At 52.3% G+C, this 22,868-nt stretch overlaps 1 protein-coding gene across 1 annotated transcript in view; it reads left to right on the top strand.

Annotated features, from left to right (window-relative positions):
• The window catches only part of CYP46A1 (cytochrome P450 family 46 subfamily A member 1), a 35,602-nt gene extending 13,959 nt beyond the window's left edge, over positions 1–21,643 (top strand). Inside the window, exons 6-15 of the mRNA XM_076003724.1 lie at positions 675–813; positions 1,708–1,818; positions 10,790–10,940; positions 11,126–11,188; positions 12,928–13,000; positions 15,649–15,733; positions 16,371–16,481; positions 19,808–19,896; positions 20,581–20,647; positions 20,895–21,643. Of these exons, the coding sequence (XP_075859839.1) occupies positions 675–813; positions 1,708–1,818; positions 10,790–10,940; positions 11,126–11,188; positions 12,928–13,000; positions 15,649–15,733; positions 16,371–16,481; positions 19,808–19,896; positions 20,581–20,647; positions 20,895–21,065 (1,060 nt within the window). The 3' untranslated portion in view covers positions 21,066–21,643. The remainder of the gene's footprint in view (positions 1–674; positions 814–1,707; positions 1,819–10,789; positions 10,941–11,125; positions 11,189–12,927; positions 13,001–15,648; positions 15,734–16,370; positions 16,482–19,807; positions 19,897–20,580; positions 20,648–20,894) is intronic.
• The last annotated feature ends 1,225 nt before the right edge of the window (positions 21,644–22,868 follow it).

Genomic DNA, 22,868 nt, shown 5'->3' with positions numbered 1-22,868 from the left:
GCACTGTCTCTTAGTAAAATTCAGAAATTTGTAATGTACAAAGTGGCAGTCTCTTCTCTTCCAGCTCTCTTGGGGTTGCCGGTTTTTGTGAGTTTGGAGCGCATCCTTCCATATCTCTTTCTAAGCTCTACGCCTGGGAGATGAGCTCTCCCAGGGCAGGGAGCCCTGTGGGTTGGGAGCTCTGGGCTGCAGGTGGCATCTGAGGACTCATTGCCACATAGAATTGGGCACTATGATTGTTCAAGGACAGGAAGTGAAATGGGAAAACACAATGCTGCAGATGGTCACCTGGGCGGGGCAGGTGAGGAGAGTGGGCAATGTGAGCAGAGGGATAGGAGGGGAACCAAGGCAGCCCCATCGTGCACTCTAGGAGGCCCCAGAGCTTCTACGCTGCCATGTCCCTTTGGTGTCAGAGTTGAGGGGCCACAGTGGCACACCCGTGGAACTATTAAGACAGGGGCAAAGGGACAGCCTCCATCCTGAGTGGAGGGGAGTGGTGAACCCAGTCACTTCAACCCTAACCTGCAATCTGGGCCTTGATGGGAGGCCAGAAAGGCTGGAAGGGGCCACCTGCCTTTGCTCTCAATATCCTCCTTGCAGAGAGGGAGGGCACACGGCAGCCCTCTGGCCTGGGCTGGTCTTGGTGGCTGTTGATGCCTGTGCTCTTTCTCCAGCTCCTTGGTTAGCTTGATGGAAACGTTCAACGAAAAGGCCGAGCAGCTGGTGGAGATTCTAGAAGCCAAGGCGGATGGGCAGACCCCGGTATCCATGCAGGACATGCTGACCTGCACCACCATAGACATCCTGGCCAAGGTGATGGGCGATGGGTGGGTGCTACCAGGAGGGCCACATAGGGCAGAGGGTCCTCTCATTTCCCCCTTTCCTTCTCTTCCCTTTTCCTTTCCCTCTTCTATTCCCTCCCCTCATCCCTCCCCTGTTCCCTTCCCTCTTCCCTCTTCCTTCTTCTCTTCCCTCTTCCCTCCCCTCTTTCCCTCCCCTCCTCTTCCCTCTTTCCCTCTCCTCCCCTCCCCTCTGCTCCCCTCTCCTCCCCTCCTGCTCCTCCAGTGTATCAGTAGCCCCTTCTCTGTGTTTCACATGTCTTTCATATATTTTGTCTCCTTGGATATTCAAAGCAACCTAGCATCAAATCGAGGCCACTAACTTATTCTCTAGAAATGGACACTAAGAGGTGTAGGGCCTGGTGTAGCTGGTCCATGGCAGAAGCAGGATTCGATCTCAGGTCTGCCTGACTCTCAGCCCCAAAGCCTGCCTTCCCTCTGCACCTCCCCTGGGGAATAGCGTGGCTCTCATCCCAGCAGCCTCAGTGGTGGCCCAGATAACCCCAAACCACATGTGAAGGTAGGTCAGGCAGCCCCATATAAAAGTGGGGACAGTGAATGGAGTCATCATTATCATTGTTATTGCCACAATACACTGTGACGCCGGGTGTAGAATGAACACCTAAAGAAAGTTGCATTTTAGGGAAATGCATCTTGTCAAGGAAGGGAGCCAAGGTTTATCAAGTAAGTACCATGAGCTACTTAATCCTCACACCATGCCATGGGATTTGAATCGTCATGGATTGTTGTGAGGAGTTGGTGTGATGCACGCAAACCCTTAGCTGGGTCTCCAGCTGATTGTGCCAGGTCTGCCCTGGGTCTGCCGTCCTCCTACCCCAGTATGACCTGGCCCTTCTCTCTCCCCCAGGCAGCTTTCGGAATGGAGACTAGCATGCTGCTGGGTGCCCAGAAGCCTCTGTCCCAGGCAGTGAAGCTCATGTTGGAGGGTATCACCGCATCCCGCAACACTCTGGCAAAGGTACTGCCCTCGCACCCCCTCGGGCGACCAGCCCCACAGCTGCGTTGTCCTTATTTGCTAAAGCACCCCCTTCAGTGAGGTTGTTAAGAATGGGTTTTGAGCTCTGATATGTCTGAAATGACTTCTGAATCAGGACTTGTACGCCTCGCCTAAAGTAGAGGCTCAAAATCAAAGTGGCATAAAGTAAATTAGGAGTTAATCTTTCTCTTATGTAAAAAGATCCCCAAAGCAGGCAGTCTGGGAGGGCTGTGATGGCTCCACAATGTCAGCTTTTTCCTGGATCCTTATGTCTTTCTCTCCACTGTCCTCAGCTCATCATCTCATTGTCATAGGATGGCTACTGTAAGAGGTACACCCTGCCCACTGCCACCGATGCCCATGTGCACTGTCTGGGGGCCTGGGGATTAATCTGCCATGCCCACCACCGTGAGCACCCACACATACCACTGGGGGCCTAGGGAGATGCCTGCCCTGCCCACTGGTGCCAGAGCCTGTGTGCTCCATATCAGGGCCAGGAGCCCCACCCACCTTGCCTGTCACTGCGGGAGCCTACACACCCTCAGGGGACCTCAAGATTGACCCATCCCTGCCCAAAACCACTGTTGCCCTCACATACTACTGGGGGGCCTGAGGACAGGCATACCCACCTGTCACTGGTGCTCACATGTGCCATCTGGGGGCCTAGGGATCAGCCTGCCTTGGCTGCTGGCACCCATGTGCACCATTGGGGGCCTAGAGATTGCTCTGCCATGCTCATTGCTGCTGGTGCACGTGTGCACCATCCAGGGGCCTAAGAAAAAGCCCACTCATCTCACTGCCACCACCCCCTGTGCCAAGCATGCCATCTAGAGGTCTGGGGAATGACCCACCCTGTCCACTGCAGCTGACAACTGTGTACAATATTGGGGGGCCCTGAGAACAGGTTCTCCTTGCCCACTGCTGCCCGTGTCTGTGCATATTATATGAGAGCCTAAAGACAGGCCCACCCTGCCCACTGCTGCCATCATTCATGCCTGAGGACTGGCCTACCTGGTGTCCCCATCCCCAGCAAATTCTGACCATAGCCTTTACTAACAGCTGCAGTTTAGGCCACTGAAGAACTCACAGAGACCACTGATGCTGATTATAGCTGAAGAAATCATATGAAGACTATACTTCTGCCCCCACCCAAAATCAAAGCCAAAGCTCCTTACTTACTCAATAATATATATACATCTATAGAAAAAAGTCTTTTCCTATGAAAGTCAATCTAGAAAATGGGAAGAAGCAACAGTTACACTAGCTGAGTAGATATCAATATAAGGATACAAGAAACATGACAAAGCAAGGAAATATGATACCTCCCAAAGAACACAATAACTCTCTAGTAACAGATCCCAAAGAAAAGGAAATTTATGAAATATCTGAAAAAAATGATATAATGATATTAAAGAATCTCAGTGAGATAAGTGAGAACATGGATGAACAATATAAAAAATCAGGAAAAAAATTCATGATCTGAATGAGAAATTCAACAAAGAGATGGATATCATAAAAAAGAAATAAACAGAAATTCTGAAACTGAAGAATTATGTGAAAGAAATAAAAAATACAGTTGAGAGTTTCAACAATAGATTAGATCAAGCAGAAGAAAGGATTTCTGAACTCAAAGGCAGGTCTTTTGAAATAACTCAATCAGATAGAAAAAAAAAGAAAGAAAGAAGAAAGAAAGAAAGAATGAATGAATCAAGAAAATCTGTGTGACATATGGGATACCATAAAGTGACCAAATATTCAAATTCTCAGTGTTTCACAAGGAAAAGAGAAAGGCAAAGGCATAGCAAACCTATTTAATGAAATAATAGCTGAAAAACTTCCCAAGTCTTGCAAGAGATACAAACATCCAAATACAGGAAGCTCAAAGATCTCCAATTAGTTGTAACCCCCCAAAGTCTTCTCCAAGGCATAATACAGTCAAAAGTCAAAGAGAAAATTCTAAAAATGTGGGGTGGTGGTGGGGAATCCACATCAAGTCACATGTAAGGAAATTTGCATCAAAATAAGAGTGTATTTCTCAGCAGAAATCTTATAGACCAGGAGAGAATGGCATGATGTAGTCGACGTGAAGAAAGAAAAAGAAAGAAGGAAAGGAAAGGAAAGGAAAGGAAAGGAAGGAAGGAAGGAAAGAAAAGAAAAAGAAACTGTCAGATGAGAATACTATACCCAGCAAAGCTATCCTTCAAGCGAAAACTGAGGGAATTCATCACAACTAGACTGGCCCTACAAGAAATTCCTAAGGGAGTGCTATGTCTAGAAGTGAAAGGATGATATCTACCATCATGAAAACATACAAAAGTATAAAATTCATTGATAGAGCAGATACACAAATGACAGAGAGAAAAGACTCAAACATTACCATTACATAAAACCACCAAACTGCAGGATTAAACAATAAAAGAAAAAGAAAGGAACAAAGATATACAAAAACAACCAGAAAACAATGAACAAAATGACTGGAATAAATCCTTACCTATCAATAATAATCTTGAATGTAAACAGATATATTTCCCAACATAAAAGATATAGACTGGCTGAATGGATTTAAGAAGTAACCAAACCATATGCTGCATACAAGAAACTTACTTCGCCTGTAAAGAGACATATAGACTGAAAGTGAAGGGATGGAAAAAAATACTCCATGCAAACAGAAAGCAGAAGCAAGCAGGAATAGCTATTACTACATCATATAAAACAGACTCTAAGTAAAAAACTATAAAAAGAGATAAAAAAATGGTCATTATATAATAATAAAGGGAGGAATTTGGGTAGAAGGTAAAGTAATTCTTAAGATATATTCACCCAATACTGGAGCATCCAGATGTGTAGGGCAAATATTATTGGATCTAAAGAAGGATTAGACTTCATTACAATAATAGTCAGGGACTTCAACAGCCCACTCTAAGCATTAGATAGATCATCTGGACAGAAAATCAACAAAGAAACATTGGATTTAAACTGCAATTTAGACCAAATGGACCTAACAGACATTTATAGAACATTTCATCCAACAGCTAAAGAATATATATTTTTGTCATTGGCACATAGGGCATTCTCCAGGATAGACCATATGTTAGGCCACAAACAAGTCTCAACAAGTTTTTAAAAATTGGAATCATATCAAGTGTTTTCTCAGACCACAATGGAATAAAATTATAAATCAATAGCAGGAGAACTTTGGAAACTGTACAAATATGTGAAAATTAAACAACATATTTAATTTCAGGAGAACAAGCATTGTGTCAATGAAGAAATCAAGAAGGAAATAAAAAATTTTCTTGAAACAAATGAAAATGGTGTTAGCAACCAGGTCCAGGTCTATTCTGCCTGTATGTAATAAGTCATTCACTGTGTCATGGGTTTTGCAAAGAGAAAAGATTTATCAGCCAGGCGTGGTAGCACCTGTAGTTTCAGCTACTGAGGAGGCTCAGGCAAGGGGATCGCTTGAGCCCAGGAGGTTGAGAGTGCACTGAGCTATGCTGATGCCACTGCACTTCAGCCTGTACAACAGAGCAAGACCCTGTCTCAAAAACAAACAAAACCCCCCCCAAAAACCAAACTAAACAAACAAAAATATTCAATCTTAAGCCAAAAAGTGAGGAGGTGGGAGAACAGCACTCAAATTCACCTCCCCAAAGATAAACCTTAGGGATATTTATGGGTTGGGGAAGCAACCCATATTTATGGGTGGGCTGAGGCATGGGGAAAGGCAATTGGCAATGGGGAAAATTGAAGTAACAGGTTTATTCTATGCAAGCGTAGTCAGGGTTCATGGCATTTCATAGGACATGAGTACAGAAAATAGTGGCATGAACATGATCTGAGGGCAGAGTTTTGGGCCCTTTGACATGAAAAGACTGTCTCTTGGGCACTTGTGCAGGCCCAGTTGAAGGGTTGTTGGTTTCAGCCGGTTTGAGGTAGACAGGAGCTGGCCCGAGTTCTCAAAAAACACAACTGAAGCAACCATTACCATGGTGACTTATGAATGTTTTCTATAAAGTAGCCAGTGACAGTTAAGTTTCAGCATTCAGCAGTGTGACCTTCGGCTATGGCAGGCTTCAGCTTCAGAGAAAAAGGGGAAAAAAAAGCAATTGACAAAAAGCAAGCAGGGCAGGCAGACCTGATCAAATTAACCCCTTGATTTTAATGGAAACACGACACACCAAAACCTGTGGGATACAAAGCAGTGCTAAGAGGAATGTTTACAGCAATAAATGCCTACATCAAAACAGTAACGATTTCAAATCAAAACAGTAAATGATTTCAAATAAACAACCTAGCAATGCACCTCAAAGAACCAGGCAAGAACATACCAAACCCCAAATTAATAGAAGGAAAGAAATGATAAAAATCAGAGTAGAACTAAATGAAATAGAGACTAAAAGAAAGTACAAAGGATCAATGAAATGGCTGGGCGCGGTGGCTCACGCCTGTAATCCTAGCACTCTGGGAGGCCGAGGTGGGTGGATTGCTTGAGGTCAGGAGTTTGAAGCCAGCCTGAGCAAGAGCGAGACCCTATCTCTACTATAAATAGAAAGAAATTAATTGGTCAACTAATATATATAGAAGAAATTAGCCAGGGATGGTGGCGCATGCCTGTAGTCCCAGCTACTCGGGAGGCTGAGGCAGGAGGATCGCTTGAGCCCAGGAGTTTGTATCAAAAAAAAAAAAAAGGCCGGGCGCTGTGGCTCACGCCTGTAATCCTAGCTCTTGGGAGGCTGAGGCGGGCGGATTGCTCAAGGTCAGGAGTTCAAAACCAGCCTGAGCAAGAGCGAGACCCCGTCTCTACTATAAATAGAAAGAAATTAATTGGCCAACTGATATACATATAAAAAATTAGCCGGGCATGGTGGCGCATGCCTGTAGTCCCAGCTACCCGGGAGGCTGAGGCAGAAGGATCACTCGAGCCCAGGAGTTTGAGGTTGCTGTGAGCTAGGCTGACGCCACGGCACTCACTCTAGCCTGGGCAACAAAGCGAGACTCTGTCTCAAAAAAAAAAAAAAAAAAAAAAAAAGGATCAATGAAATGAAAAGTTGGTTTTTTGAAAAGATAAAATTGATAAACTGCTAGACTAACCAAGAAAAAGAGAAAATCCAAATTCGAAAAATCAGAAATGATAAAGGAGACATTACAACTGATACCACCAAAATACAAAGGATCTTTAGATCTGTTATGAACAACTATATGCTAATAAGTTGGAAAACTTAGAGGAAATAGATAAATTCCTGGACATATATCACCTACCAAGATTGAACTAGGAAGAAATAGAAACCTAAACAGATCAATAATGAGTAATGAGATTGAAACAATAATAAAATGTCTCTCGACAAATAAAAGCCCAGGACTGGATGGCTTTGTTGGTGAATTCCATCAAACTTATAAAGAAGAACACTATTTCTTTTCAACTATTCCAAAAAACTGAAGAGGAAGGAATTCTTCCTGACCCTTTCTACTAGGGCAGCATTACTCTGGCACCAAAATAAGACAAAGACACAACAAAAAAGAAAACGATAGGCCAATATTCCTTGTGAAAATCGATGCAAAAACCCTCAACAAAGTGCTGACAAATGTAATCCAACAACACATCAAAAAGATAATTCACCACGATCAAGTGGCATTCATCCCAGGGATGCCAGGATGGTTTAACATGCACAAGTCAATAAATGTGATACATCACTTCAACAGAATGAAGGACAAAAACCATGTGATCATCTCAATAGATGCAGAAAAAGCATTTGATAAAATTTACCATCTGTTCATGATAAAAACTCTCAACAATTTAGGCACAGAAGGAATCATACCTCAACATAAGAAAGCCATATATGACAAACCCACAGCTAACATCACACTGAATGGGGCAAAAGCTGAAAGCCTTTCTTCTAAGAACTGGAGCGAGATAAGGATGCCTATTTCACCAGTCTTTTTCAACATAGTACTGGGAGTCCTGGCCAGAGCAATCAGGCAAGAGAAAGAAATAAAAGGCATCCAAATTGGAAGAGAGGAAGTCTACAAATTGCCCTCTTCTCAGATGACATGATCTTATATATATAAAAACCTAAAGACTCCACCCTAAAACCCTTAGAGCTGATAAATAAATTCAGTAAAGTTGTAGGGTACAAAATCAACATACAACAATCGATAGCATTTCTATACAACAAGAACTAAGTAGCTGAAAACAAAATCAAGAAAGCAATCCTATTTACAATTGCTCTAAAAAAATACCTTGGAATAAATTTTTCCAAAGAGTAGCAAGATCTCTACGAGGAAAATTATGAAACACTGATGAAAGAAATTGAAGAGGATACAAATGAATGGAAAGATATCCCATGCTCATGGATCACAAAAATTAATATTGTTTAAATGACCATACCACCCAAAGCAACCTGCAGATTCAGTGCAATCCCTATCAAGATACCAATGATATTCTCCACAGAAATAGAAAAAACAATCCTAAAATTTGTATGAAACCACAAAAGAGCCTAAATAGCCAAAGCAATCCCGAACAAAAAGAACACACCTAGAGGCATCACACTACATGACTTCTAAATATACTACAAATCTATAGCATAGTATTGGCATAAAAATAGACCTAGATCAGTGGAACAGAATAAAGAACCCATAAATACATCCACATATTTACAGCCCACTGATTTTCGATAAAGATGCCAAGAACGTACACTGGGGAAAGGACAATCTCTGTAGAAAATGGTGCTGGGAAAACTGGATGTCCATCTGCAAAAGAATAAAACTGGACCTCTATGTCTCACTACATACAAAAATCAGCTCAAAACGGATTAAAGACTTAAATGTAAGAGCTGAAATTATAAAACTACTAGAAGAAAACATATGGGAAATGCTCCAGGACATTGGTCTAGGCAAATTTTTTTTTTTTTTTTTGGGACAGAGTCTCACTTTGTTGCCCGGGCTAGAGTGCCATGGCGTCAGCCCAGCTCACAGCAACCTCATACACCTGGGCTCAAGCGATCCTTCTGCCTCAGCCTCCCGAGTAGCTGGGACTACAGGCATGTACCACCATGTCCGGCTAATATTTTTTCCTATGTATTTTAGTTGGCCAATTAATTTCTTTCTCTTTTTAGTAGAGACAGGGTCTTGCTCTTGCTCAGGCTGGTTTTGAACTCCTGACTTTGAGCAATCCACCCGCCTCAGCCTCCCAGAGTGCTAGGATTTCAGGCGTGAGCCACTGCGCCCAGCCTAGGCAAAGATTTTTATGGCTAAGACCTCAAAAGCACAGGTAACAGATCAAAAAGAGACAAATGAGACATTAAACTAAACTACATTAAACTAAAAAACCTTCTGCATAGTGAAGGAAACAATTAGTGGAGTGAAGAGACAACCTGTTGAACAAGAGAAAATATTTGCAAACTCTTCATCTGACAAGAGACTAATATCCAGCATATACAAGGAGCACAAACAACAGCTAAGAAAAAAACCCTCAGAATCCTATCAAAAAGTAGGCAAAGGATCTGAATAGACATTTCTCAAAAGACATACAAATGGACATCATGTATGTAAAAAAATGTTCAACATCACTGATCATTGGGGAAATGCAAATCAAAACCACAGTGAGGTGTCATCTTACCCCAGCTAGAATGGCTATTATTCAAAAGACAAAAAGTAACAGATGCTGGCAAAGATGCCAAGAAAAGGGAACTCTCCATACACTGTTGGTGGGCATGTAAATTATTACAGCTATCGTGGAAAACAATATGGAGGGTTCTCAACAAACTAAATGTAGAACTACCATAAGATCCAGAAATTCCACCACGGGGTATTTACCCGAAGGAAAGGAAATTAATATACTAAAACAATACCTGTAATACCTGTACCCCCGTGTTTACTGTAGCCAAGACATGTCATCATTCTAAGGTCCATCAGTGTATGTATTGATAAAGAAAATGTGTATACACAATGGAATACTATTCAGCCACAGGGGGGAAAAATGAAATTCTGTTGTGTACAGCAACATGGATGGAACTGGAGGTCTTTGTGTTAAGTGAAATAAGGCAAGCACAAAAACACAAACATTGCATGTTCTCACTCATATGTGGGAGCTAAAAAAGTTGATCTCACGGAGGTGGAGAATAGAGTGATGGTTCCCAGAGGCTGGGAAGGGCGGCAAGGCGATGAAGAGAGGTTGGGTACAAACACACACGTTACATAGAAGAAACAAATTCTAGTGTTTGATAGCACAGTGGGCTGACTATAGTCAATAACAATTTTTTGTATATTTCAAAATAACTAGCAGAGAAGATTTGGAATGTTCCCGACCCAAAGAAGTGATAAATATTTGAGGCGATGGGGATCCTATTAATAAATACCCTGATTGGATCATTATACGTCATATTCATGTATCAAAATATCACATGTACCCCACAAATATGTACCATATTATGTATCGATTAAGATAGACAGGTGGATAGGTGACAGCTGCTGCAGCTCCCACTATCCTCTTTGTTCTAGGCGTGAAGAAAGGGGAAAGGTGGAACTTGAGTTCGTCCCAGGGCCATCCTCCTATTCCCGGGGACTTCAGCCTCTGAACTTGCAGCCCCCAAGGCCACCCGTTATTTTTTGGTAGCTGATTCCGCTCCTCTGGCTGTGATTTCCTCCTAGCTGCCTCCATCCTCCAGGGTCCCCTTACCTCCATGGCTCCGTGGCTGTCTAAATGCACCTTTCCCACCACGTCTGCACAAAGGGGACAGGTGCACAAAGGGGACGCTGATGCTTGGGCTCGGTCTGCCATGTGGACCTAGTCTCCCTGGCTGCTTTATCTTTTCTAGAATTTTCTTACATTCCTCTGACCTCCCAGCTTGCCAGTGCTGCTGTGGGTCTCTACAGTCATTTCGGGGTAGCTGGGGCGAGGGCGAGGGAAGCGCGCGGGCTCAGCCGAGCATCTTGAGCTGACTCTCTTGCCCAGTTTATGCCGGGGAAGAGGAAGCAGCTCCGCGAGATCCGGGAGAGCATCCGCTTCCTGCGCCAGGTCGGAAAGGACTGGGTCCAGCGCCGCAGGGAGGCCCTGAAGAGGGGCGAGGACGTCCCGGCCGACATCCTCACGCAGATTCTCAAAGGTGCGAGGCTGCCTCCCGGGGCCGGGGAGGGCCAGGTGGGCAGGGGATGCTCCGTCAGGCGACTGAGCACGGTGACCCGTGGTTTGTCCCTGCCTGGCTTGAGAGGAGAAGGGCAGTTGGTTCCTGTGAGCCGTGGGGCGAGGGGGCAGAGGTGGCTGGGCACTGAGGCTGTCCTTGTCTTTCAGCTGAAGAGGGGGCCCAGGACGACGAGATTCTGCTGGACAACTTCGTCACCTTCTTCATTGCTGGTCTGTAGCTTCCGCGGTGACAAGGGCTCGCGGGGCTTTGCGGGAGTGTGGGGACCACGGGTCACCCAAATCTCTGCCTCTGGGAGACAGTCCGGCCGTCTGAGCAGAGTTCCGTGCCGGGACGGGGGGCTGGGGTGAGGGGCGCAGAAGCCCCCTCTGGGCTGTGTTGGTGGCCTCCCAGCTGGGACGGGGCTGTGCAGCTGGCTCTTCCAGCTCAGGGGAGCCCGGCCGTGTGGACGCAGGGCCCGCTCTCAGAGTCTGTGGGAGGCCCTCATTAGTCTGGCGCAAAGAGCTGTGCTAAGCCACTCCGTCCATTTGCTCAAAGCGTTCCTCCTCGGCCTCCAGCCAGCCCTCAGGTGCTTCTTCCTGGGGGCCCCCCCAGTGGCCCCAGGCCCTGGGCTGCAAGCTGGCCCGGCCCCCAGAGGGCCTCTGCCCACACGTCTCGCCGTGCTAAGCTGCATATTTGTTTGTGGCAATCGGCGAGGTCTGAGTCCCTGCCAGACTGTGCGCTTGGCGAGCGGCGGGGCCGCGCTTTGCTCGCCGCGTCTTCCCAGGGCCGAGCGTAGGCGCCCTGAAGACCGGGCACTGGGGAGCCGGAGGGGAAGGAGAGGAGGCACAGTCCACAGTCTGGTGGCGGAGGTAGACAGACAGACAGGCGGCGTGCAGGCGTGGCGTGGAGAAGGCCCTCCCGGTGGGAGGCGCGCTCACAGATACCAGGGGGCTCAGAAATGGCCGGCGCTGGGGCAGGGCTGCAGGGCTCCGTTCCCTGCGCAGGGCAGAAAGTAGCCGCAGAACGACTGGACGGCCTTCGTTCCTGCAGCCGGGAACCCAGGTCCCGGGCAGACCCGGCCTCAGTCTCCTCGTCGGTAAACTGGGGGCCTTGAGGTGCTCTGCAAGCTCCCCAAGAGGATTTTCTAGTCCCCTCATGTCCTCACAGCCCATCCCCAGCCCTGTGCCAGATGCTGCAGGGGGCTGGGGGAGGGCAGGGCGGCTCGCACCTCTCCCTCCCTTTGCCTGTGAGGAAACTGAGGCCTAAGAGGAAAGCATCCTGCTAGAGCCACAGCTCGGGGTGCAGAGCCAGGGCCGGGCCGCCCTCTTCCCCCACCCACTCCCCTCGTGGCCATCCTGGCTGTGACGCTGGTCCCCACCTTCCAGGCCTGGGGCAGCTGGGCCTCACTTCCCGGCACTTCCTTGCTGTGAGGGGCAGGCCCTCCACACACTCGCTGGCCTGAGCATGGTTGCACCTGCTAAACCGCTGCCTCCTTTACGGTAAATTCATGCAACTCTAGATTGTTCCCTCCAGACCACCTTGGAGGGTTTTGTCTCTACCAGCTTGGCTAGATCCTGCCAAAACTCAAATGGGCCCTGCTGACATGGTGCCCTGGCTTCCCCCGGGGAGGCCACCCTGTCAGGCTCGCGGCCAGAGGGCCGTGGGCAGGTGCCGCAGCCTGGGAGGGAGGCAGGCAGGCCCTGGGCTCGCAGGCTTTGGGTTGGGTCCCGGCTCTGCCCCCCACCTTCCGTGTGGCCGGAGAGACCCGTGCCTCTCAGCCTCAGTGTTTGCTTCTGCAGAATGGAGGTGGGCCCCCCTCCCGGCCAGGGGAGGCCCAAAGGATAGTGAAGGGAGGGGCTTTTGTTGCGTGACGGCCTGATGCAGGGGACAGACACCATGCGCTTGACCACCCTGGCTGGCACAGGGGTCGTGGAGGCAGACACACAGCTACTGTCCTCCTTCCCCGCAGGTCATGAGACCTCTGCCAACCACTTGGCGTTCACCGTGATGGAGCTGTCTCGCCAGCCAGAGATCGTGGCGAGGTATGGGGGCTGCCCTCGGGGTTGGCAGAGGAGTTTGTCTGGCGTTTTGTTCCCGAGGGTCACCTGCCCCCACCTCCCAGGCCCGAGTCCCCTCCCATGCGCCCTGCTTCCCTTCACCCCAGGGCCTTTGCACGGGCTGTTCCCTCTTCTGGAGGCTCTTCTCCTAGGGAACAAGCCTTTCTCGCCCCATTCTCCCTCCTCTTCCTCCTGCTCTTCCTCCTCCTCCTCCCCGCCTCCTCCAGAAAAGCCCTCTCAGATCCCTGAAGTGTAGCCACCCCGTGTTCTCCCCTGCCGACTTCCTCCAGCTCCCGAATGTGCTTTCTCCCGGGACTGTTTGCTCGAGTCTGTTGCGGCCGAGAGACCAGGAGCCCCAGGAGGGCAGGGCCCTGGCCTCTTTCCTTCCTCCCCACGGCGCGCCTGGTGCCTGGCTGGGGCTGGCAGTGAGGACGGGACAGAATTCCAGATAAAGTGCTGAGGGAGCGCTTGTCCTCGGTGGGCAAGATGGGGAAGGGCGTCCCTGGGCAGATGGCGTTTGAGCTGGGCCGTTGGTTTCCTTAAATACGAGCAGCCTCCCTCCCGACTGTCGTGTGGACTGGCCGAACCAAGTGGAACAGCTCTCAGTGCCACAAGCTCAGGGTGGGCGCTCTGGGCAGGTGAGGACAAGCCTTCGATGACAGTTATTAGTCGTCACCGGCATGAAAGGGCAGACACGAAAGATTACGTGAAAGTGTAAAGTAGTTTATTGGGTTTAAAAATAAATCAAATAGTAACATATATTTATACAAAAATTTTGGAAAAAATCAGAAAAGTTAAAATGATAATAATAATAAACCCATGATACCCCACCCACCCGGAGGCAATATACCATTAACTACTGAATATAGTTAATGCGACATCTTTTTAGTCTGTGCACACGTAGCTCTAGTGTGTTTCTCACCACCTGCTTGTCTAACCGGTTTGTATTCCCCGTGAACTCTATCACAGCACGACCCACATTATCGTAACCTCTTCCACTCTTTCCTTATTGTGGTGAAGTATACATAACGTAAAATTTAATATTTAATTACTTTTTTTTTCTAGAGACAGGCTCTTACTCTGTCTCCTAGGCTGGATTGCAGTGGTGTGATCATAGCTCACTGCAACCTCCAATCCCTGGGCTCACACCATTCTCCTGCCTCAGCCTCCCGAGTAGCTGGGAATACAGGCACAAGCCACCACACCCAGCCAATTTTCAAAGTTTTTATAGAGACGGGGTCTTGCTCTATTGCCCAGGCTGGTCTTGAACTCCTGGCCTCAAGTGATCCTCCCGCCTCGGCCTCCCAAAGTGCTGAGATTACAGGCATGAGCCACTGTGCCCTGCCCAATATTTTAGTTATACTTAAGCATATAGTTCAGTGGCATTAGTACAGTCACGCTGTCGTGCAGCCATCACCACCATCCATCTCCACAACTTTTTCATCTTTCCTAACTGGAGGTGCAACCCCATTAAACAGTGCCCCCCCATCCTCCCCCCCCAGCCCCTGGTAACTGCCACTCTGCTTTCTGTCCCTGTGCATTTGTCTAGTCTAGGTTCCTCATGTGAGTGGGATCACACAGTATTTGTCTTTCTTGTGCCTGGCTTATTTCACTCAGCATAGTGTCCTCAAGGGCCACCCATTTGTAGCGTGTGTCAGAATCCGCTTGCATTGCAAGTATAGACCCCGCGTTGCCTACCCACTCATCTGTCCCCCGACTTGGGTTGCTTCTCCCTTTTGTCTGTTGTGAATGCTGCTGCTACGAATGTGGGCACACAAATATCCTTTCGGGTCCCTGCTGTCAGTTCTTCTCGGTATATACCCAGAAGTGGAATTGCTGGGTCACATGGGAATTCTATTTTTAATTTTTTGCAGAGTTGCCACACCATTTTCCACTCCCTTCTATAGTGCACAAGGGTTCTGGTTTCATCACATCCTCACCAGCATTTGTTATTTTGTTGTTTTGCGTTCTGTTTTGACAGTAGCTGTCCTATGGAGCAGGCATCCCCAAACTAGGGCCCGTGGGCCACATGGGACCCACCGAGGACATTTATCCGGCCCGCCGGGTGTTTCTGCCGCCGCTGCCTGTCCTGCTTAGCAGCCCACTTGTGTCCCGGGCCCACAGTGCGCATGTGTGGAATGTGCACCACGTTCTCTAACAGCCCTCCAGCGGTCTGAGGGACAGTGAACTGGCCCCCTGTTTAAAAAGTTTGAGGACCCCGGCTATGGAGTGTGAGGCAGTCTGAATCTGCTCTTAAAGCTGCCTGGGATGTTAGCAGTGCACACCCTACAGTTTACTCAGCCAGCATGCTGGTGCTTTCCATGCTGCTGTTTCCAGCTGTTGGCAGCTGTAATCCAGGCTGCATCAGGCATCTCCATGCATAAGCTTTGTTGTGTGGTGTGTTTTATTTCTTACAGCCAATTCCAAACATCAGACACAAAGGGCACATCTTTAAGGCCCCTGGAGTTCCCGATGGCTTGGGCATTTTATGTTGGACGTGGCAGCTGCCGGGATTACCTTCACAGTGTCTGTGGGTGGGGGACACTTTGCGCTTGCTTCCGTCCCCTCTTCTTAAACTAACGTGGGGGAGAGTCCTTCTTTGCAGATGACCTTGTCTCTGTCTCACCCGGCAGGCTGCAGGCCGAGGTGGACGAGGTCATCGGTTCTAAGAGGCACCTGGATTTTGAGGACCTGGGGAGACTGCAGTACCTGTCCCAGGTGCGGGAGTAGGAGGAAGCTTCTGGGCAGATGCGGGTGATTCACCAAGTCAGGCGTGCTGCCTCCTTGGACCCTTTAGTACGGTGGTTCCCAAACTCCGCTGCCTGTGAGAGTCGCTGGGAGATTTAAGACATCCCGAGGCCCAGGCTGCCCCCAGACCAGGGACATCGGGGTGGCGGGGCTCCCCGGGCAGTCCCAATATGCAGCCGCGGTTGGAGACCGGCCCTTTGGTAAACGGTCCATGTTTGCGCTTCGCAGCTCGGCAGGCTTAGGCCAGGCCCGGCTGAGCCAGGCCCGGCAGCCCCCCAGGCACTGTGGGAGGCCGCGCTCCGCCCGCGGGGAGCACAGCTTGCCTCTGCCCGTGCCTCTCTGGGCAGGTGGGAGCCCTGGTTCCTGGGCCTGCCTCTGTCACCGTGGCCTTGCTCAGCTCCCTTCCCCTTCTGGGCCTCGGTTTCCCCATCAGTGGCATGAGGAGCTGGACATGATGGTGGGGTGAATGTGCCTGGGGTCTGGGCGCCGTCAGGGTTAGCATGCGCATTCAGCGCTGGGGAGGGGGAAAGATGGGTCCCAGCGTGCCGCCGGCACGTGCTGTGGGATCCCCCGACTTCTCTTCATGTCTCCCCTGTGGCTCCTGCAGGTGCTCAAAGAGTCACTGAGGCTGTACCCGCCGGCGTGGGGCACCTTTCGGCTGCTGGAAGAGGAGACCTTGATTGACGGGGTCAGAGTCCCTGGCAACACCCCGCTCTTGGTAAGTTAGGGTCTGGGGTGGGCTGGCCTGCTTGGCCAGGGTGGCCAGTTTGGGGCTCTCCACTGGGGTCGGGGAACCCATGGCCCTGTTCTCAGCACTGTCCCAGGCTCCCCTGGCTGCCCTGTGCTTCTTGCAAGTCTCACTGACCCTGCGAGCTCTTCTCCGCCTTCACGCTGTCCTGTCAGGCAGAAGCTTACAGTGGACAGCTCCGGGAGGGAGCACCCATGTCCAGCTGAGCACACTGAGGTTCAGAGAGGTCTGGTCACTTTCCGGGGGTCACACAGCTGGCGAGGGGCAGCTGTGGGATGTGCCTGGTTTCACGTTTGACCCAAACTCATTCTAGTTCTTTCTCTCCCTGCGTTTTACAGCCCCTTCTCCACTGTGGTCACTTTCTCCCCCTACCTGCCTTTACACTTTGTTTCTTTGTCCATTTGCTCATCCATCCATCCATCCATCCATCCATCCATCCATCCATCCATCCATCCATCCATTCATTCAGGCACCCGTTCACGTACAGTGAGCCCCACCCCACCACCCACCGCCTGCTCCCCCAGAGTAATCACAGGCCTGAATTTCGTATTTGCCACGCCCTCACCCGCGTGTGTGTGTGCGCGCGTGTGTGCAGGTGGCCACGCGGTGATACGCTGTAGGACGTGCGTTTTGACTCAGTATAAAGACTACTAAGATCTGCTAGCTTCCCCCGTCAGATTCCAGGCCGTTCACTGTAGCCGATCAGTTCTGGGGCCGTCGGGCCTTCGAGAGGTTCCCAGTCTGTCGCTGTCACGAGCGGCTGTGAGCGTCTCTGTCCGCACCTCCTGGCGCGACGTGCAGACGAGTTCTTGGGCGTGCCCAGGAGCGGGAGGGCGGGGCTGCAGGACACAGGAGTGCCCCGCTGGACACACTGACGCCAAGTGCTTTCCCCAAGCGTCTGCGCCAACGCGGACGCCCGCCGTGGCACGGCAGGGAGCCTGTTCCATACTCTCCAACACTTAGTGGGGCCCAATTTCACGTTATTTTTTTGACAGCCAAATACATGTGCAAAAAGTATTGCTCTGTGGTCTTAACTCCCACTTTCCTGATTACTAGCGAGGCTGAGCCTCCCTGCACTACTGTCCTCGTCTGTGAGATGTTGGCTCAGTTTCCCCTGTTGGGTCATTTGTCCTGTCTTATTGATATGGAGAGCTTTATTTTTTTTAAATTCATCTTTTTTTTTTTTTTTTTTTGAAACAGAGTCTCACTCTCTTGCCAGGGCTAGAGTGCCGTGGCGTGGGCCTAAATCACAGCAATCTCAAACTCCTGGGCTCAAGCGATCCTCCTGCCTCAGCCTCCCGGGTAGCTGGGACTACAGGCATGCGCCACTGTGCCCAGCTAATTTTTTCTAGTTTCAGTTGTCTGGCGAATTTCTTTCTGTTTATAGTAGAGACGGGGTCTCACTCTTGCTCAGGCTGGTCTCCATCTCCTGAGCTCAAGCAATCCTCCCGCCTTGGCCTCCCAGAGTGCCAGGATTACAGGCGTGAGCCACCACGCCCGGCCCTAAAAATTTATCTTTTGTCCATTATCTGTGTCTTCTCCAGATTTGTGGCCTGTCTTCATTGATGTGCTTTTGATGATCTGAAGTTCTTAATTTTCTTTGAGTGATTTGTTCTTTTGTTTTATCTTAAGAAACGCTTTCCTATCCTGAGCTCGGAAGGATATGCGTTTACATTTTCCTCAAACAATTCTACGTTTTTGTTTTGAAAGTTGAGCTCTTACCTACCCGGGATTGCTTTCGCGTATGGTTTCGAGGTAGGGATCTGTACTGGGTTGCCAGAGTTGCTGTAATGAAGTGCTGCTGTAGACTGGGTGGCTTAAACAACAGACATTTATTTTCTTACAGTCCTGGAGGCTAGAAGTCCGAGATCAAGGTGTCGACAGGTTGGTTTCTTCTGAGGGCTCTCTCCTTAGCCTGCAGACGGCCGCCTTCCCTGAGTCCTCAGATGGGCCTCCTTCTGCGTGTCCCTGTCCTACTCTCCCCTTCTAATGGGGACGCCAGTCAGAAGGGTCAGGGCCCAGCCTGGTGACCTCGGTTTACTGCAGCTCCCCTCTTTAAAGACCCTGTTCCAAATACGGTCACATTCTGCGGCACTGGAGTTGGGACTTCACCCAACTACGAACTGGAGGGGGGCACGGCTCAGCCCACAAGAGGCCCCACATCTGTTTTCTCGCGTGGAGAGCCACGCGCTTCCCGGGGCTCCGCATGCCGTCTCCAGCACCGTCAGACCCGCACCTGCGGCGGCTCTTTATTCTGTCTGCCCGCCTTTTCCTGTGCACCCCGCACCGACACCTCTGTGCCTTCACGGCCCCCTCCCTGGCGTGACCTTCCATCTGGCAGGGGAGGCCCTGCGGCTGACGGGCAACTCGGGGTACAGCCTCGTGGGGTCCGAGTGGGCCCACCCAGGCTCGGTCCCAGCCCGCTCGCCGGCTCGCGTCTGCCAGGCCCGCGCTTCTCTGGGCCTGTCTCGCCCTTGTCCCGTGGGGCTGATGGACCCGAGCCGCAGCCTGTGAGGAGTCCGGGGGATGATGTTCGTCACCCGTCTGGCGACAGCCCTGGCCACTAACCCCAGCCCCAACGGCGAACGCTCCTGCCCTCTTGCCCGAGGTCAGCCCCCGGCCTCCTCTGCGCGCCTGCCCTGGACCCTCGGCGCGGGGGACCGGGTAGAGCAGGCGCAGGGAGACGCTGACCAAGGGTGGGAAAGGCCGAGACCGGCACCCAGCGCCCACACTGGGGGGCACGTTGTTCTCCAGGGCCGGAAGCCTGGCATCGGAGGCCAGGGGCAGGCAGGGAGCGGAGCCCGAGTCAGGAGGCATGGCGTGCCGGCCAAAGGCTGGTGGGGGTCTGCGGCCCCTCCCCCAGCCCCACTGAAGCAGCGTCCGGTTGAAGAGACGCTGAACGGCAGCAGCTCTCAAGGACCTAGAGAGACGGCCTTGAGTGTCAGATCTGAGTTCAAGTCTCAGTTTGGCCACTTATTTGCCTGGTGGCTTTAGGAAAGTCACCGGACCTCTCTCTGAGCCTCAGTTTCCTCATCTGTAACATGGGGGGAATTGTAGCTCCCCCACAGGGACGTGCCGAGCCTGGGATGATGTGACACCCCTATTGGCACATTGGGTCTCCCCCTTTCTTCCCCTTAGAGATCTTGCAGGGGCCGGTGGGATCCCACACCCGGCTAAATGGGGTGAGGGCGTGGGGGCCACTCTGCTCTGAGTCACCCCACTGGGAAGCTGAGTGGGTTGGGAGGTGCGAGGGACCAACCCTGGGAACCAGAGACAAGCAGACCCTCTCCCCACAGTTCAGCACCTACGTCATGGGGCGGATGGACAGGTACTTTGAGGACCCGCTGACTTTCAACCCCGATCGCTTCGGCCCAGACGCGCCCAAGTAAGTCCCTGGCCGAGCAGTCCACGCGTGGGCCTGGTGGGACAAGGACGGCCACAGCAGCCTCTGGTCTGAGCCACCAGTGCCCACCGAACCCACGCAGCCTTCCAGGTCCCTGCGAGGCAGTGCCGGAGGAAGTCGCAGCGCGGAGGGGCTGGGGAACTTGCCCGAGGTCAGAGCTGGGGTCTGACCCCAGTTCAGTCCGGTCCTAAAGCCTGTGCGTAACCAGAGCCTTGTGCCGGGAAGCCACGTGACTGGGCCGGTCACTTCACCTCCCCCGGCCTCAAGGTTCCCGTCTGAGAAATGGGAATGCCGGTGGCCCCACGTGGAGAGGGCTCTGGGGGTCAGTGCGGTGATGTCCCAGGGCCGTGTGGGAAGGGCTGGGCGCCCCTGACGTTCCGCCTGGGCTCGGGTCCAGACTCCGCCCGGAGCTGGGCGTAAGTGGCGAGTGACCTGCGGCAAGCTGCTCTACCTCTCTGAGCCTCGGTTCCTCCACCTGTGAAATGGGGTGATCGCAGGAGAAAACGAGCTCAGCAGAAGGAACTGTGGGTGTCTTCCGTGCACAGAGCCCTAGACCTGGCTCGAGCCAGCCACTGGAGGGGGAGGGCTCTGTCACTGCTGTCCCCCCTGTGCTGTGCGGACCCCGCCAGCCCCCGGGTGGCCGCTCCTGACCCTCTCTCCCCGCAGGCCACGGTTCACCTACTTCCCCTTCTCCCTGGGCCATCGCTCCTGCATCGGGCGGCAGTTCGCTCAGGTAGGTTCTCCCGGGATGACTGCAGGGTGGCGGCTTGTCCCAGGCCAGGGAGCATTTCCGAGTCCCTGCCCTGGGCCCGCTGGGCTGGGGGCCGGGGACATGGCCCCAGCCGTGTTCTGCTCTGGAGGTTGACCCGGGGAGGGGAGCCAGGCCTTGCGTTTGCCGCCCGTGAATTTGTGCACTGCATCTCTCCTTCGTTCCTCCCTCCTGTCCTCGGCGTGGCGCTCGCCGCCCCTCCCGTGCACAGATGGAGGTCAAGGTGGTCATGGCCAAGCTGCTGCAGAGGCTGGAGTTCCGGCTGGTGCCCGGGCAGCGCTTCGGCCTCCAGGAGCAGGCCACGCTCAAGCCGCTGGACCCTGTGCTCTGCACCCTGCGGCCCCGGGGCTGGCAGCCTGCTCCCCCACCGCCGCCCTGCTGAGGGGCCCCAGGCAGGATGAGACTTCTCGGGCCAGGGCCGCGCCCGCCCTCCTCTCTGCCCCGTCCCCCAGCCACCCTCCACGCTGGCTCCCAGGGGGGCCCTGCCAGCCACCTGCTTCACGCCCCCAGCGCTCCCTGTCGCCTGCTGACTCCATGGCCTGTCCTGGACTAGCCCTTGCCTAGCCCCCAGCCGCCAGCTTCGTCTCTCCCCAACCTCCAAACCTTTGCACCGGCCTCCTCCTCTGCCAAGACGCCCTAACTCTTGCTCACTCCCTAAAGCCCTCTTCAGGCGTCACCTCCTCCAGGAAGCCCTCCCTGCCACCCCCGGCTGGGCCAGGGGCCCCTCCTCCCTCAGTCGTCACCTGTGCTACCTCTAACACCACTGACCACACTGTATCGTGAGTGTCTGTCGATATGACCAACGGTCCTGCCTGGCCGCGAGGGCCGCAAGGGCAGGGTCTGCGTGTGACTCGTCTCTGAGTCCCCTGTGCCCACCAGGGCCTGGCACAGAGTCGATGCTCAATAAATGTGTGTTGACTGCATGGATGAACAGTGGAACCAGGCCGTGGTGCTCTGGCCTCAGTTTGCTCATCTGTACGACGGGGCAGATACAGAGGCTGGTCTCTGTAAGGGCTGGCACAGCACTGACAGCTGCCACCTCCAGATGCCCCTGCAGATGCCCAGACACTGCCACCTTGGACAAGACGGCCCCAGGTTACCAGAAACGCCTGGCGTTGAAGCCTCTCCCCTGCGTTGGACACAAGGCTGTGCCCCTGGGCGCTGTGTGAGGTTGGGGTCACAGGTGGGTGACTGGCTTTGAGAGCTGGACTTGAGAGGTCAGGGAGGCCTCCTAGCCTTTCTTGGGAGCGGCTTGGTGGAGCTGAGCCCACGTGCCTGGCTCATGGCTCTGGGCACCTGCTACCCCTGCTGGCACCACACTGCCCCCCGACCCGGCCCGAGTAGCTGATCGTGCCAGCCCCAGGCGGTGAGACTGTAACCCTCACAGTGGTGGGTGGAAGAAGCCATCCCTTCCTCCCCAAGGGCTAGGGGTGGCTGAGGAGCAGTAAATACTGGGTGGGCCACGTCCCCTGAGCCCGCCCAAGGAAAAGGACCTGGAGTGAGTTTCTCCTTCAGCACGTGGGAGCTTGTCTTTGCACAGAGAGAAAACACTCACGCTCTGCCTGGGATATACCCCCCAGAGGTCCCTCTCCACGCCTGGGGAGGCATGGATCTGTGTCGGCCCCTGATGTACAGATTGTCTTATTCACTGCCTGCCACAGCCTTGAACGACAGCTCCGAGGGATCGTCCCATGGAGCAGATGAGGAAACAGGCACAGGGGAGGAAATGACATGCTCAGGGCAGGTGGGGCCTGGGGTGGAGATGAGAATGGAGGAGACAGGTGTCTGAGTTCCCAGCCTGTCCCTCTCCCCAGCCCAGGTGAGCCGTGGGGACCTGCACCAGTGATTGCACCCCCACTCTGGGCAGAGGGGGGCCCCGGAGCTGCAGAGTCTTGCAGAGTGGGGGGCCTCCTGCTCCCTCGGCACCGTGTCCGACCACCTGGTGCCCAGCCCAGCCCTTATCCAGCTGCACCCTCCCTCTCTGTTTCCATTTCCTTCCTGGGGGCCCAGGACCCCCTGCCCACTGGAGGGATGGTGCCCTCAGGCTCGCTCTCCAGCTGCACGGCCACACCCACCCTTTTCTCATCACTGCTCTGCCCAGAAGCAGCCCCTTCCCGTGGCCACGCCAAATGCCACTGTCTCCTCTTGTGTTGTTCCCGCAGCCCTGCGCTGCTCCCCAGCCTGC

Source organism: Microcebus murinus, chromosome 6 (assembly GCF_040939455.1).
Source record: "Microcebus murinus isolate Inina chromosome 6, M.murinus_Inina_mat1.0, whole genome shotgun sequence".
In the NCBI taxonomy this organism is placed as follows: Eukaryota; Metazoa; Chordata; class Mammalia; order Primates; family Cheirogaleidae; genus Microcebus; species Microcebus murinus.
This window is presented reverse-complemented; position numbering and strand designations above follow the sequence as displayed.